The following is a 17,322-nucleotide window of genomic DNA, read 5'->3' on the forward strand; positions in this document are numbered from 1 at the left end:
CCTGTACTTGAGCATTAATAGTAACACACAAACTGCTCTAAGGTTAGTTCCATGGCCTGCTTGGTGACCTCAACGACTAGGGCAACAGTCTTCTCTTTCCTGAACTCTTAACCACAAAATTTGTTCTTCACCATTCACTAGCCACTGATTGAATGTGTCCATTCAGTTTACTACAACGTCCACTAGATGGCAGCACCTTTTGTCCAATTTAACAACAAGGACCCTCAACTGACAGTTTTATCAATCGCTAGGGGGCAGCAGCTGAGCTTGAACTTCTGACGATTGTTGATGCCAGTTTCGGTGTTAATAACCCTTCTCCATCACATTTGGAAATTCAGATTATTACCTTTTTGGCTAGGGGAACATCTGTGTTTATTGTTTCAAATTGTTTTTTAAGGAAAACTGTTTTATGGCTAAAACGTATTTTTATTAGAAATAAGCAAGTGCATCTGCTCCCTAATGCCACCCTTTTCTGACCAGGGTAGCTATTTATTTACTTTTTCCTCAAAACTTTGACGGAAAGATATTTATGTAAGTATCCCATAAATGTCTAGAACACAACTTTTTTCTGATTAACTCAGACAGATAGTAATTTTTAATTTACTCGGGGTGTTATGAATAAATATTTTCTGCTCATTTCTGGAAGTTATATTCGTCGTATTTCTTTGTCTGCTCGTTTATATTACTAATTTTTGTGTTATGGTTATGTTGAAGGATGCATAGTGTCAGAGGTAATAACTAAATATGCCTAAAGTGTGAAATTAAGCAGACGAGAATGTATTATGCTAGCAACGTCTTACTCGTATGGGCATTTGATATATGTAGCGTATATAGTTCTTGTTTTGAGGGAAGGGGGCTCACTACTGCTTAGTAAATAACCTTGAAATATGATGAATATGTCCTTATGGTCCCCATTGGTGGGGGAAATTACTGCTAAAATTTATACCAAATTATGTTCAAATCATTAGAAAATTATCAGAAGGAGTATCTTGGTTATGTTTTTGAGGATTGTTGTAACATGAAGATACTGTATTGTAATTTCAGGTGTTCTAAGAAGTGTTCCCCTCCGGGACAGTTTATGCAAGAGAACGCTCGTTGTCTTTCAACACTTAAAGATCATAGCAACAGTTAAGTGCTTTGGCCTATAGTTTATAGTACTGTACAGTCTTCCCTTAACATTTGCAGGGTTTACAATAGATATAGACCCGCTATTTGTTCCTACTCAAATATAAATCATCGTCCTTTAATAAAGTATGATTTCAGCGAAGCAGAAACAGCGGTTGAAATTTATAACAAGTTGGAGGTAGTAGCTGGTGGGTTGTGGTTAAGCATGGTCATAATTCTGGCAGGTTTATAAGTAGGCTTGCCATGGATGCCCATCTACTTTTTGCAAGGGGCATTACTATTCGGTCATCCCCCTGTGACGAGTGCAGGTTGTGGCCAACTGCAATAGGTTGAGTTTAGACAGATGAAGAAGGCTTAGAGAAACTGTTCGGCTTCGTGTACGGCAACACCCAAACCGTTGCCAAAGAAGCTCTTTAGCTCCTCACCATCCGGCTATTGACCTTCTGTGCCTTATTCAAGTTCCTCAGGAACTGATTCCTCTGCAAATCTCTTCCAGGACCAGCCTAAACAGTTTCTTGTTTCAACCAGTGGTTGGGTACTGTCCTATTCTTCACCTCGACCAGGAATACGACAATATTGAAACCCATGATTATTCAGGCTTAATCTGCTCAGGCAGAATGCAAGAACCTTCCTGATATAGCACCCAGGTTACTAGTGGGTCTACAGGTTCAAAAGGAATATTGACAGAAGAACTTGCTTGAAGTCTTCAAAGACAGTTCCCCAGGCCTTTACACTCCAAGATCATTGCTTTGTCTGACTCTTGCACCATCAGACATATTGATCCAAAGAGAGGACGAAAGGATCATCCCGGTTTGAGTGCACGAAGTCGGGAATGTCAGATCTACCTTAACCTTCAGCAAGAACCTGTCGGTGGCGCTAGTCCTAAGGTAGGAGTCTGATAAGATAGGGTTTGCAACGTAGGTCAAAAAGGAGAGATAATAATCTCTGGCTATTTTCCTTTTCTTTCTTCCCCCCTATTGGAGTGACGCAGTCGTTCTGTTGTATGTTGGACTGGACAACAGATGTCAGTCAGTAACCATCACGACTAAGTAACTTTTCTTTACAGTCCAGCTTTGTATTTACGTATCTCCCCCGTCCTACCACCAATATCTCTCAATAACCATACATTCAGATAATATATCTTACAGCTATAGATTCATCTGGGACTGACTGCCAGTCTCCTGGTAGGGACCTAGCGTGATACTTGCAAACATCATGCTCCGGTAGGTAGGAGTTTGACAGTACAGTAGTCATCCCCTTTCTTTGCAGGAGCAAATTATTGTACTTTGATATTTCCTTATTTAGTAAACCAGGGAATCTCCTAAAGAATGATGGTTTATATTAGTATAGGAACAAAACACAAATTTAGAAGTAATTTATATTTTTCCTATTCTACCAAAGTCCTTGAATTTACACTGCCCACCTTATCTACCGTGCAAGTCCTAGGCTATGGTCAAAGTGAAGGGTTGCTCCACCCACCAACAACTATAACTGCCTCGTTCAAGGTTAAAACGGCTGATCCAGCTTCGCTGAAATCACACACTTATTAAAGGTCGGAGGTTTGTGTAGTTATGAAAAATACAAACTTTTAGAATTTTTATTTGTTGAAAATGCATCAACCAATCCCATGATTAGGAAAGAATATCTTCAAATCCCACATTATTATTCTGGGGGATTTGTGCGACTCCCAACAAATACATAGTCCAGTACGCAAATGTTAGGGATGACTGTATTGCATAAAGAAAAAGGTTGATTTAATCCTATTCAGTATTACAGATGTTAGACATTTAGAACAGTCTCCTAAATGCAAGGTTTATTTCTTTCATTACTAACTTAGAATTTTCAATATTAAACTTACCCGATAATCATGTAGCTGTCAACTCCGTTGCCCGACAGAATTCTACGGGAGGGATACGCCAGCTATCACTATACTAGAAGGGGGTGTACTCACAAGCGCCACCTGTGGCCAGGTACTACAGTACTTGTTGTTGACGCCACCTCACTTTTTCCTCTGTCGTGCTTCCGGCAAGACGTTCTTGGATACGCTTATGATTTTGGAGTATTGTTCACGGTTTGGTGAAGTATTTCTCTAAAATTTGCAGCTATTCGCTATACTAGAAACTTCTATATTAGCTTAGTTAGCTTTTGGAATTAATTTAATTATGGGGACGAAGAGAGTATGAACTCTCTTTCACCTTTAAATGGCCGACCCTTCCCTTAGACGGAAGTGTTGGTGTCTAAGAGAGTATAGACTCTCTTTCTTAATTTTGCTTAACAAAAGTTATAGATTTATTTTATATCTCTCCGCCTTTTATAGGCCTCTTCGATTAACTTCCTTTTATTATAAAATTATTAAAATTAATTTTTATATATTCGACCTTTCCTAATGGTAGGCGGTCTTTTCTTGTACCGAAGTTAATTAACATTGAGCCCGTCATTTCGGTTTTACCTGTTAACATATTATGCTATTTTAATGTTTTTGAAAGTATTTCTTTGATAGTCTCATACTGTTTTCAAAGTTGAACTAACGTTTTGTTTTGTCTCTGCAGTTGTTGACGTTTCAGAACGTTCAACTTGCGCTCTATCGTTACGATAGAGAGAGAATTTTCACGGTGTCACGTTGCAGTAAGAGTAACCGTGTCTAGCGTTTTGTTCATTCTTTCTTAACTTAATGGTTTTAATTCTACAAAGGAACTTTTCATTTTGGGAAATATTTTCCTTTAACAATAATATGTGTTAACGATATTTATGATTGGGCTCTTCTCTCAGGTTCTAAGTCAAGAGAGAGAGAGAGAGAGAGAGAGAGATAGAGACGGAGGGAGAAAGAGGAGGATAAACGTTTCGTTCAAGCGAGTAACGTTGTTATCGTTTTTGCTCTTCTCCCTAGTCTCTTTAGGGGAAGAAGGTAAACGTTTCTAGAGTTTTTCTTGTTCTCAAGCTTTATGCGGTGAGAGATTTTAAACGTAGTTTATTTGATCTAGTGTTTAGTCTCTTTCCAGCCACTGAATTATTTATCTTTCATTAGTTTTTTCTGTTACATTGTAATTCTGTTTTCGCAATTACTAACTTTTGAGAAAGGATAGAATTGCGTGTTTCAGGTACAAACCACTTAAAGTTTCGAGTTCAGTGAAATAAGTGCAAACAGAAAATCAAAAGTGATAAGTGATTAGCGCAAAGTGTGTCAGTGTTGTGCGTGAGGGTACTTCTGTGCGTGCCAGTCGTCCTCCCAGTCCGGGACCTCTTGCAAGCTCCCAAGCCCAGGGGAGAAGCAATGTCGAAGGGCAAAAGGGTTCGGCAGGCCTTGATCGGCGCACAGAAGTATCCTCGGTGGTTGCGGGCGTGTCTTAAGAGACCGTCACTCCCACCCGCAGACGATTGAGCCCTTATTTTGCTCGTCTGCAGAAGAAATTTCGGGGAGAAAACGCTGGTCTCAGGTCTCAAGACCTCTTAAACGTAAAGTCCAGACCTATGCCAGACGTACGAAGTTAGAGTTCAACAACCCGGATGCAGTCATTGGGTTAGCTCTGACTCTCCTCAGTCTCAGGTGACTGCACACCTCCTAAGAGAGGTAAGGCGATGCCACAACAGACCTTATCGTCTGTTGATCCCAAGACGACTTTGCTGCAGTCCATGCAGTCGCAGCTTGGGGTCTTAATGCGTGAGTTTCAGGCTGAGAAGGTTACACCTCCTCCTGCGAACGCTCCGCCTCTCCGCAGTCCAGTCTGCCAGGCGTACGAAGTTGAGGTTCCTCAGGCTACCTTACCGCGTTCTGAGTTGCCAGTTACCAGCGGTGTGCAGCAACCTCCGCCTCCTCCTGCGAGAGCTCCGCCTCACCGCAGTCCAGTCTGCCAGGCGTACGAAGTTGAGATTCCTCAGGCTACCTTACCGCGTTCTGAGTTGCCAGTTACCAGCGTTGTGCAGCAACCTTAACCTTCCTTAAGGCAACCTCAGCAATGGGAGCAGGAGTCTTATGCCTTACTTCCTCCGCTTCCGCTTGCGGTTCCACCAGCGAGGCAACAATCTCTTGAGGTACGACAACCTCTTCCATCAATGAGGCAGCCACCTCAGCACTCGCTGCAGCTTAGGCTAGCTCCTCAGGAACCTCAACTCGCGAGACAAGAACTGCGTTCTGCGCAGCCGCTATCTCAACTCTCGCAGCTCACACCTCAGGAACCTTAACTCGTTCCTCAGGAACCTGCTACTGCGCATCCGCAACCCTTACAGCAAACGCAACTCTTGAGGCAGCAACCTCATGCTATGAGTCAGCCACCTCAACGCATGCATCTGCCACTTTCTCCTCAACTTGAGAAATAACAAATGACAATAATAATACCTCATTACTTTCATAACTTGCATTTGTAATCATATACATGTATGCCTACACAAACATTATGATAATGGAGGTTATTTGTCTTACTTATATAAAAATATATATGTATTCCTTGCAATATATTTTTAACAATATCGCAAAATATGGCAAAAATATCTTCAAAACAAAAATGAATCATGAGTTATGAATGTAAGGTAAATATTATGTTGATATTAAAACCCCATGCAAGCATGCATGAAGCACTCTAGCACTGGTCATGGAATTTCTGAGAAATGTTAAACGCCATGCAACACGCTCTGCTTACCTTACAGCATGCTCTACATACAGCATGCTCTGCATACAGCATGCTCTGCATGCAGTATGCTCTGCATACAACATGCTCTGCATACAGCATGCTCTGCATTCAGCATGCTCTGCATACAACATGCTCTACATACAGCATGCTCTGCATACAACATGCTCTGCATACAGCATGCTCTGCATTCAGCATGCTCTGCATACAGCATGCTCTGCATACAACATGCTCTGCATACAGCATGCTCTGCATACAGCATGCTCTGCATACAGCATGCTCTGCATACAACATGCTCTGCATACCTTACCGCATGCTTCTCAGTCATACATCTTTGGTTGTTGCCAACTCACTAGACTGTCAAGCAGTTTCATAATGTTGCCTTCTAGTCTGCTGCTTTTGCACCATTGAAACCCTCACTGAGAGAACTTAACTTTTCTCGGATATGGTCCCTGTAGATGAGAAAGTGCTTTTCTCCCTCCTTCTGATATTCCCTTGAGGACTCTATCATTTGGAGAGGAGTCTTTAGCTGCGTAGCCTCCTATGGACTTTTATTTAAGCATAACATGCTTCCAGGGAAGGTAATGGTTCCACTTCAGTCACTAACCCCGTCTGTTACCACACCTGCTCCCATAGACCTTGAGCTGTGTTGCAAGACATGCAGTCCAAGCTTAGTCCTTGTTAAAGGATTTTTTGTTTACGGAGTCAGTGTGTCACTGGGAAGACGTTCAACAACCAGCAGAAGTGACTTGTTGTGACGCAGTGCGGCAACCTCAGCAACCCGATAAGGAGTTGTCTGTACGACCCAGACAGTCTAGACAGCTTCGGGTTGTCACTGTACTTCCTCGCTTCCCCATGGTTGACAGTTCACAGACTGTGCAGCAGTACCATGATCTTGTGTCCGGCTCCGTCAGACGACTGGCTTTTAAGAGCTCCCACAAGTCGTCGCTGTCTGGAGATTCTCAGATGGACTATGGATCTGACCAAGGAACTGGGCCTCCTGGTCAATTTTGAGGAGTCTCAGCTCATCCCATCCCAGACCATTGTCTCCCTGGGTATGGATCTTCAGAGTCGAGCTTTTCGGGCTTTTCCGTCGGCCCCAAGGATCTTCCAAGCCCTAGAATGCATCCAGAGCATGCTGAGAAGGAACCGATGCTCAGTCAGGTAGTGGATGAGTCTAACAGGGACACTTTCATCGCTGGCCCTGTTCATCGTGTTAGGGAGAATCCACCTCCCCCCCTTCAGTATCATCTAGCTGCTCACTGGATAAAGGACATGACGCTAGAGACGGTCTCAGTTCCTGTTTCCGAAGAGAGGAGGTCTTCTCTCGCGTGGTGTAAGAACAGCTTTCTTCTCAAGGAAGTCTACCTTTGGCTGTTCAGAAACCCGACCGCCGTCTCCTCTCGGACACATCAGACACGGGCTGGGGTGCGACTTTGGACGGACAGGAATGATCGAGAACATGGAATCAGGAGCAAAGGACACTTCACATCAATTGCAGGAGTTGTTGGCGGTTCTTCTGGCCTTGATAAACTTCAAGTCCCTCCAGCTTAACAAAGTGGTGGAGGTGGACTCTGACAACACCACAGCCCTGGCTTACACCTTCAAGCAGGGAGGGACTCTTTCGTGAAGTTGTTCTAGATCGCAAGGGACCTCCTCATCTGGTCTAAAGATCGAAAGCTCACGCTGGTAACGAGGTTCATTCAGGGCGGTATGAATGTCATGGCAGATCACCTCAGCCGGAAGGGTCAGGTCATCCCCACAGAGTGGACCCTTCACAAGAATGTTTGCAGCAGACTTTGGGCCCTGTGGGGTCAGCCAACCATAGATCTGTTCGCTACCTCGATAACCTAGAGACTCCTATTGTATTGTTCTCCGATTCCAGACCCAGCAGCAGTTCACGTGGATGCTTTTCTGCTGGATTGGTTCCATCTCGACCTGTATGCATTCCCGCCGTTCAAGATTGTCAACAGGGTACTTCAGAAGTTCTCCTCTCGCAAAGGGACACGGCTGATGTTGGTTGGCTCCGCTCTGGCCCGCGAGAGAATGGTTCTTAGAGGTACTGCAATGGCTGGTCGACATTCCCAGGACTCTTCCTCTAGGAGTGAACCTTCTACGTCTACCACACGTAAAGAAGGTACACCCGAACCTCCACGCTCTTCGTCTGACTGCCTTCAGACTTTCGAAAGACTCTCAAGAGCTAGGGGCTTTTCGAAGGAGGCAGCCAGAGCGATTGCCAAAGCAAGGAGAACATCCACTCTCAGAATCTATCAGTCTCTAGGGGAAGTCTTCCGTAGCTGGTACAAGACCAATGCAGTTTCCTCAACCAGTACCACTGTAACCCAGATTGCTGACTTCCTGTTATATCTAAGGAAAGTAAGATCCCTTTCAGCTCCTACGATCAAGGGTTACAGAAGTATGTTGGCAGCGGTTTTCCGCCACAGAGGCTTGGATCTTTCCACCAACAAAGATCTACAGGACCTCCCTAGGTCTTTTGAGACCTCAAAGGAACGTCGGTTGTCCACTCCAGGCTGGAATCTAGACGTGGTCCTAAGGTTCCTTATGTCATCAAGATTTGAACCTCTCCAATCAGCCTCTTTTTAGGACCTCACATTAAAAACTCTTTTCCTCGTGTGCTTGACAACAGCTAAAAGAGTAAGTGAGATCCACGCCTTCAGCAGGATCATTGTTTTCACATCTGAAACGGCTACATGTTCCTTGCAGCTCGGTTTTTGCTAAACGAGCTTCCTTCACGTCCTTGGCCTAAGTCGTTCGAGATCCCAAGCCTGTCCAACTTGGTGGGGAATGAACTGGAGAGAGTACTTTGCCCAGTTAGAGCTCTTAGGTACTATCTAAAAAGGTCTTAACCTTTACAAGGACAATCAGAAGCCTTATAGTGTGCTATCAAGAAACCTTCTTTTCCAAGTTCTAAGAACTCAGTTTCTTACTATTCAGGCTTCTGATTAGAGAAACACATTCTCATCTGAAGGAAGAAGACCTTGCTTTGCTGAAGGTAAGGACACATGAAGTGGGAGCTGTGGCTACTTCAGTGGCCTTCAAACAGAGCCATTCTCTGCAGAGTGTTATGGATGCAACCTATTGGAGAAGCAAGTCAGTGTTCGCATCATTCTATCTCAAAGATGTCCAGTCTCTTTACGAGTACTGCTACACCCTGGGACCATTCGTAGCAACGAATGCAGTAGTAGGCGAGGGCTCAGCCACTACATTCCCATAATCCCATAACCTTTTAACCTTTCTCTTGAATACTTTTTATGGGTTGTACGGTCGGCTAAGAAGCCTTCCACATCCTTGTTGATTTGGCGGGTAGTCAATTCTTTCTTGAGAAGCGCCGAGGTTAAAGGTTGTGATGAGGTCCTTTAGTATGGGTTGCAGCCCTGTATACTTTAGCACCTTTGAGTTGATTCAGCCTTCCAAGAGGAACGCTGCGCTCAGTAAGGAAGACGATCTTATTAAAGGCAGAGTAACGGTTCAAGTCGACTTCCTTACCAGGTACTTATTATTTCATTGTTATTGTGGATAACTGATTATATGAAATATGGGATACTTAGCTATCCTTTAGTCTTGTACACTGGTTTTTCACCCACCCCCCTGGGTGTGAATCAGCTACATGATTATCGGGTAAGTTTAATATTGAAAAATGTTATTTTCATTAGTAAAATAAATTTTTGAATATACTTACCCGATAATCATGATTTAATTGACCCACCCTTCCTCCCCATAGAGAACCAGTGGACCGAGGAAAAAGTGAGGTGGTGTCAACAACAAGTACTGTAGTACCTGGCCACAGGTGGCGCTTGTGAGTACACCCCCTTCTAGTATAGTGATAGCTGGCGTATCCCTCCCGTAGAATTCTGTCGGGCAACGGAGTTGACAGCTACATGATTATCGGGTAAGTATATTCAAAAATTTATTTTACTAATGAAAATAACATTTTTATAGTTTAGCGCCTTAGTTATTGAGTGGTCTCACATTTTAAGGTCTGTACTTGTAGTTTATATGAAATATGCAACCATTAGACACTTGCAATGCAGTCTGTCTGTTTCCATATCTTGCTGTTAGTGGGAAGAAAGCATTTTATAAGATGTTCCCTTAACAGGGATATCCTTAATTGCTCAAAGTGAATCTTTTAATAAGAATAACTTACAAAATTTGATTTTCCTGACCTACCTCCACCGAGGATGTTTTGTAAATAATTTTATTTTATTTAGGTTTCTTTTTGTGTTCGTATTTGTTAGTTGGTGATTTTCATGATTAACAAGAAATGATTGGCATTGTAAGAGATAGGAATAGTGCTTCTGAGTAGAACATTTCTCAAAGAATTTATTGCTCTCAGCCCTGTATTAAACATTTCAGGTATGAGAAACCAAACTATTGTATGGTTTGATCACCAATGTATGATGCGGTTGGCCCTTAACATTTGACAGTGTTAACAGAATTATGTGCTAATGTTGAAAATCCACTAATGAGTTACCCTTACAGACCCCATTTTTGTATTTTGACATAAGTAAAATCTAGTACATTTTAGACTTAATAGAAAAGATATAGAAAAAACAGTACTGTTTTCATAGTTGTATAACTTCAAATTATTATTATTTATTATTATTATTATTATTATTATTATTATTATTATTATTATTAGCCAAGCTACAATCCTAGTTGGAAAAGCAAGATGCTATAAACCCAAGGGCTCCAACAGGGAAAAATAGCCCATGAGGAAAGAAAATAAGGAAATAAATACACGATTTAAGAAGTAACGAAAAATTAAAATAAAATATTTTAAAAAACATTAATAAGACTAAAACATAATTAATATGTAGACTATAAAAAGACTTATGTCATCACTTTCCTCCGCAGGAGCAAATTGCTTTGGTATTTCTGTTTAGTAAACCAAGGAACCATAATATTCATAGTTATATAACACAAAATACATAAAATACATCAGTTACATGACAGCAAATACAGTTCATATCCATCACAGGAGACAAGGGCCACTGTTGCACAAGGGTTTCAAAATTCACTTATACAACACTTATCATTGTTCTCAACTCATTGTCCTGTGTTATTTAACTGAATGATATTCTGTGAATGCCCTTGTATAATGGCGAGTGGTGTTACTTCAGTCTCTCAATGCCTATTTCTGGATTGGTGTTTGCCGTTACGCCCTCTTGGGAAGACTAAGACTTGATACAGTTACAGTATATAGGTACAGTGTAAGTGAAATTTCTAACCGTTTTCTATTGAAAGCGTCGGATGTTTTTTCAATTAATATACGGTCTCATTTACACATAAAAATACTCTGTATTCACTGTTATTTAACTGTTGAGTCTGTAAATAGCCAAAAATATATTGGGAGGTTATCTCTTCTCTTACCAAGACAGTCTCGTTTCGTTTGCCATGTACGGGATATGTCTATTGCAGAAGTATGCCTTTTTAACTTCTAAATACTAAAGTGACAGAACTTGCGAAAGCTACGTATTTAAAGATAAAACTTGTAGCAGTTCTTTTTTTTGACAAATATCTCATAGAGTGATTTTATTTCTTTTTCTCTTCCTTGATTCTTTACAGCTGGTCGTACAAGCCGCATGACCTTATGTCATTCTCCTTTCTGTGATGTTCCAGATTGTTTCAATTCATTTTTGAAGTTGGTGAGGCTTTCCACGAGTTATTCCACAATTATATGTCTGGTCACGGCGTGCATTGTAGCAGTGTTGTGGTTGAGTTTAGTCTGATTACATGTCACACGTTCACAAGTAATCAGAGCACTTTTAATGTTATTTATTTGTCTATAACTGTACGTAGTGTTTGATGGTCCACACAGTACATATGATTACATTTTCACTCTAAAGCATCACAGCCATAGTGTACTAAAGTACTGTATTTCGATAGGTAGATAAACACTTAATTACAGGTAATTTTGCTATTTTTACATTTGAAAGTACTTCCTGTTGACGCACATAACCGACTGTTTATAGCAATTGTGAAGATTTCAAGAATTCTAATCCTGCTTCTGAATCTGTTTTGTAAAATTTGTTTTTGTCGGGGGTAACCGTGACGAACCTTTTTACTCATGGTTTTCCCACAACAGTATTATACTGTATTAGATGCTTTTGGGTATGTCCCTGTGGTAAGAAGCAGAGTTAATTAGGTAATAATTACATTATTAACTACAGTATTCCAAAGCAAATAGACATTCTATACAGTACTGTAGTTCCTTTATCCTAATTTACAGATAAAGTAATTCCCTGGCTTTCATGGGTGTTATGATCCAAGCCCCCAATGCAATATCTGAAAAAAAGCAAAGTAGATACAGAGATCTTAAGACTTTTTTCATTACTTTTATTATCTGTTTTCAGGAGCATAATATATAAAGATTTGCGTATGCTCTACAGTATTTACAAATCGACAATGTACCAAGGGAGGGGTAGGTGAATCGATGGATTATATAAAAAAATTAGAGTGATAAGAGAGCTTTTACATGTACAACTTTTTTTTGTAGCATTACCTTTTAAATGTTTTTTTAAAAGAAATAAATCTGTTGAGACTTGATCAAAGTTGATGAGATGAGTTGATGTATAATTGAAGAGAAGTTTCTCTTTTAAATTTATGCTCTTCAGATACTAATGCATCACATGTCATCATTCTTTTATTTGGTCTAAGTTCTCATCCTGGGGGTGGGAAGGGGGAGGGTAAAAGAGGATCGGTGATCTGTGGAGACAGCCCCAGTGGGAGAATCTGTTTAAAACTAGTACCCTCGCCTATCAACCATTCTTACTGCGTTTAGTATAGGGGCGATTTTGAAAAATCCCAATTATATTTCTGAATTTTCATTGATTGTTAGTGAGTATTTGAAGTATTTTATATCCATGGATGTGTAAAGTTAGACATTTTTCAAAAGGCTTTTTTACAAGTTAGAAAAAGCTAGTAGTCCACACTTACTAATGAAGTACTGTATAATGGTTGTATAATGCTGTGCAGGGATCGCTTGGCAATTTAGAATACTGTATCCCCTCATGAATAATAAGAGAGGATAAGCTTTGCCAGCCTGACAAAGGTTTGATATTGATGAATATGGTTGGTTATAGATTTTGAGGGATATATATCTCTCTCTCTCTCTCTCTCTCTCTCTCTCTCTCTCTCTCTCTCTCTCTCTCTCTCTCTCTCTCTCTCTCTCTCTCTCTCCCTCTCTCTCTCTCTCTCTCTCTCTCTCTCTCTCTCTTTCTTATATGTAGGATTGATAAAGAAAAATTTGACATTTTGAAGTTAAATATTACCCTTTTCCTACACAGATCAATAGAGGTTCCTCGATAAGTGTAGCACACCAGGACAGAGCCCCAAGGAAGAGCATAATGGAGTATCCGAAAGTGCGGAGAGATGAATCGTTCTTTGAAGAACTCCACGGTGTCAAGGTAGTGTTTCCTTATCTTCAAATATATTAAAGAAGTCATTGTTAGGTTCCCTGTTATATCTAGACTACCTTTTCATTTTCATCTTTTCACTTTTTATTGCTTTCTTATTAGTCTATCTCACAGTTAACTTAGTATTTGTTTATTTAATAGTCTAGGATTTTCTCGAAGAACTTATTTTTTTAAGTCAGTTATTGAATAACTTTTTAAATTTCACTTAGAATCTGGAAATGTTTAAGGCAATGACTTCGGGCTACATCCCTAAAAGTCTGGGTACTTTTTGTTCAAAATATCTTCAAGTGATTTTCCTTTCAATACAGAAATGAAATAAAGAACCTGCACTGTATTTTTCATCCTCCCATCTTTATCGTAGGTTCCTGATCCGTACAGATGGCTTGAAGACCCAGACTCCGAGGAAACCAAGGCGTTTGTGGATGCCCAGAATAACATAACCGTACCGTATTTGGAGAAATGCCCTGCTCGGGAAACCATCAAATCCCAGTTGACCAACTTGTGGAATTATCCCAAGTATTACTGTCCGTTCCGGAGGGGAAATCGCTATTTCTTCTTCATGAACTCCGGATTGCAGAACCAAAGGTTTGTGAAAAGTTATCCTTCAGTCCTGAAATTGATAGTTTCAACTACTTTATAAGAATTAACGTATGTCTATTCTCCTTATGCTTATTGCCTAGTTTTAGTAAGTTCCATTAATACTTGATGTTTTACAATTGAGTATCTCAGTCTCTGTCATATACCTATGCGTGGGTCTATCTTGGATTATGATTATCAATAATTTTAATTAGCACACATTAAGTTGCTCAACTCATAGCATGACTGTGTCAAGTCTCATAGCAGGGACACTGATATCTGTTATTGAAGATAAGCTTGTTCTCATCATATAGCACTAAAAAGAAAAGTGAAAACTAATAAAAAGAAATCTTTGATCTTATTACATTCTGTTAGGGAACAGTTTTCTATAATTACTTTTATCACAAAATCTAATTATTTTACCCAACACTGACGAGTAAATGACGATTGGATTTGTAGACAGTAGTCTGAAAGGAATCTTTATTAAAAAGTAGAACAGAATTGATGATCAATATCTTGTTGTATATATGAACAGGATATTTGACAAGTCATTGAAAGATACCAATATTATTATATATTTCCACATAATTTGGCTGACTTTAGATGTTGCTGAAGGGCCTCTCATGCAAAATTTTTTATCTCAAGTCCCATTGTATTTATCCTTGTCTTTTTTATCTGGTAGGCCAGATCTCGCCACACTTTCTGTTGTCCAATTTCAACAATATCCCAGCAACTGCCACTTTCATTGCTCTCTGCCTTTTCTCATGTCGTTTTCTCCCTCTCTCTTTCTATTTACCTGTTTTTCTTGTTATCTTCCTCTCTCTCTTTTCATTTACCTGTTTGACTTTATCATGTTCCGAGTTTCATCTTGCATTATAAGACAACGATATCAGGCCGGTTATGGGAACGTGGTACCCAGAAAAGATGTATTGCCCTTAGAGTAATGACAGTTGAAATTTGTACAAAGTTTTGAGCTTAATCATGTTGTATTTTTACCAGTAAAATACGCTACAACACCTGATTCTGGATATTTTTATTGCAAATGTTTGGCTACTGATGGCTCTTACAATGTTTCTTTTTTATTGCAGTGTGATGTATGTTCAGGATACCTTAGACAGTGAAGCCAAAGTGTTCCTAGATCCTAATAAACTCTCAGAAGACGGGACCATTGCCATTTCAGGTTCTGCGTTTAGCGAAGACGGCGAGATATACGCGTACGGTCTGAGCAACAGTGGATCCGACTGGATATCCATACATTTTAAGAAGGTATTTTGAAGTGAAAAGTCTTTCTTTGATGTTACAAAAGTTTGTTTACATTTTAACATCGGCTTTATAGGGTTGAACGTACGTACAGTATTCAGTTCTTTCATCTTGCAAAAAGGTTCACAATTGGTATTTTAGAAGTTTAGATACTTAAAATCTAATTGTTAATTATTCAAAAGTTTTTGACAAATTCAAATGACCATTTTGTTTACATTTTTATGAAACATGAAATCAGTGTTATTTTTTTAACATGATTACTGAACAATTGATAAATTTATATTAAACTGAAGTTATAAATCTGAGCGGATATTAGATGACTCCCTAAATAAATGGTAAAATTGAAAGCCTTGACAAATATTGTACAGCATTCATATAAATAATGATTAAAGTAGGGAAAAAGTTAGGAATAACTTCAAAATAAATCATCAAGTCCGTCATCTTATCCGCTGAATTATGTAGTATTTAGCTCGTGTGACTATTTCATTGGGTGTATTCTTATGTGTTACTGTTTATATTGATTGAATAAGGCTTGGTTTGTGTATAAAAAAAGATATAGTATTCAAAAGCTTTTTATGTTAATGTTTCAGAATCAAGTGTGATAGAATTTATAATCGTATTGAAAGCAGAGGAAGAATAATCGCCTTAGTGTGTTTGGCAATGAAATATAATTTTGTTGTTTTATTATCAGGTGGCTACTGGAGAAGACTATGATGAAGTGTTAGAAAAAGTCAAGTTCTCCAGTATATCTTGGACCCACGACAACAAGGGAATCTTCTACGGGGTAAATATAATGAGAAATCTGTGGTGTTTGTTGATGGTTTATTTTTTAAACTTTTTTAGGTACGTCATCGTTTACATGTATGCTACCAAACAGTAGCCTTATTCTATCTTTCTCCTTGAATAATTTCCCTTGGAACTTCTCATTTTGTACTTGACATCCTACCGGTAGTGCAAATTTCTACTAGTTTTAAATACTCGAACATCTGCGGGTTAAGGAAACCAGAAGACTGGAGCACTTACGTCACAAACAATTCCACAGCAAGACAAGGAATGATTATCTTCAGATTACAAACATAATTACAGGAAACCTCTGATGTCACAATATCTACGTGTATTAGACTTGTTTCATAAAAATTATCAGCAAACTGTACGTATAATAAAGCTGAAGACCACTCCTGGCTGAGTGTGGAGAAGTTATAAACGTCAAAGTTATCTTAAGGATGAAGCATTTCATTAATCTTGGGGAACTGAATGGCCTCACAGGCTCCAACACCTTGCTATGAAGCCGAAATTCATATTATTATTGTTATAATAACTCCAGTTGGAAAATTAAAATGCTATAAGTCCAAGGGCTACAACATGGAAAAATAGACCAGTGAGGAAAGGAAATAAATAAACTACAGTGTAAGTAATGAACAATTAAAATATTCTAAGAGCAGTAACAACATTCATATAGATCTTTCATATATAAACTATAAAAAACTTAAAAAAAACAAAAGGAAGAAAAATAAGACAGAATAGTGTGCCCAAGTGTACCACCAAGCAACTCTACCCCAAGACAGTGAAAGACCATGGTACAGAGGCTATGGCACTACCCAAGACTATAGAACAATGGTTAGATTTTAGAGTGTCTTTCTCCTAGATGAGCTGCTTACCATAGCTAAAGAGTCTTTTCTGCCCTTACCAAGAGGAAAGTAGCCCCTGAACAATTACATTGTTAACCCCTTGAGCGAAGAACTGTTTGGTAATCTCAGTGTTGTCAGCTGTATGAGGACAGGAGAATATGGAAAGAATAGGCCAGACTTTTTGGTGTATGTGTAGGCAACAGAAAAAGGAACTGTAACCAGAGAGAGGGATCCAATATACAGTAGTACTGTCTGGCCAGTCAAAGGACTCGATAACTCTCTAGCGGTAGTATCCCAATAGGTGCCTGGTGCCCTGGCCAACCTACTAATAATGAATCCTTATTCCATACTTTATTGCTACTGAGAATATTTTGATTGACTGAATAATGCTTGCTGCACTACTGAACTTTATGTTCATTTCAAAAGCTTGATAATACATTTATACATTCAAATTTATTGGATAATTAAGCAACGATATTATTATGTGGAATGTGTGAATAATGTAATATTAAAGAAAATATGATATAGTATTTGTTTTCTATAATTATTTTAATTGTATTTTTCACAACACTTCAGTTTTAGAAATTAGATCAATAAATTCCTTAGTATATTTACTGTTAGTGACTGATAAGTTTTAAAACTGCAGTACTGTTCTGTGCTAGTTTGAAATATGAA

At 39.4% G+C, this 17,322-nt stretch overlaps 1 protein-coding gene across 1 annotated transcript in view; it reads left to right on the top strand.

Moving 5' to 3' along the window:
- The first annotated feature begins 444 nt into the window (after positions 1–444).
- Positions 445–17,322, top strand: part of LOC137625500 (prolyl endopeptidase) — a 32,042-nt gene continuing 15,164 nt past the window's right edge. Inside the window, exons 1-7 of the mRNA XM_068356410.1 lie at positions 445–481; positions 1,045–1,127; positions 13,055–13,174; positions 13,545–13,768; positions 14,848–15,025; positions 15,711–15,862; positions 16,106–16,169. Of these exons, the coding sequence (XP_068212511.1) occupies positions 460–481; positions 1,045–1,127; positions 13,055–13,174; positions 13,545–13,768; positions 14,848–15,025; positions 15,711–15,862; positions 16,106–16,169 (843 nt within the window). The 5' untranslated portion in view covers positions 445–459. The remainder of the gene's footprint in view (positions 482–1,044; positions 1,128–13,054; positions 13,175–13,544; positions 13,769–14,847; positions 15,026–15,710; positions 15,863–16,105; positions 16,170–17,322) is intronic.

The sequence above is a fragment of the Palaemon carinicauda genome, chromosome 32 (assembly GCF_036898095.1).
Source record: "Palaemon carinicauda isolate YSFRI2023 chromosome 32, ASM3689809v2, whole genome shotgun sequence".
Taxonomy (NCBI): Eukaryota; Metazoa; Arthropoda; class Malacostraca; order Decapoda; family Palaemonidae; genus Palaemon; species Palaemon carinicauda.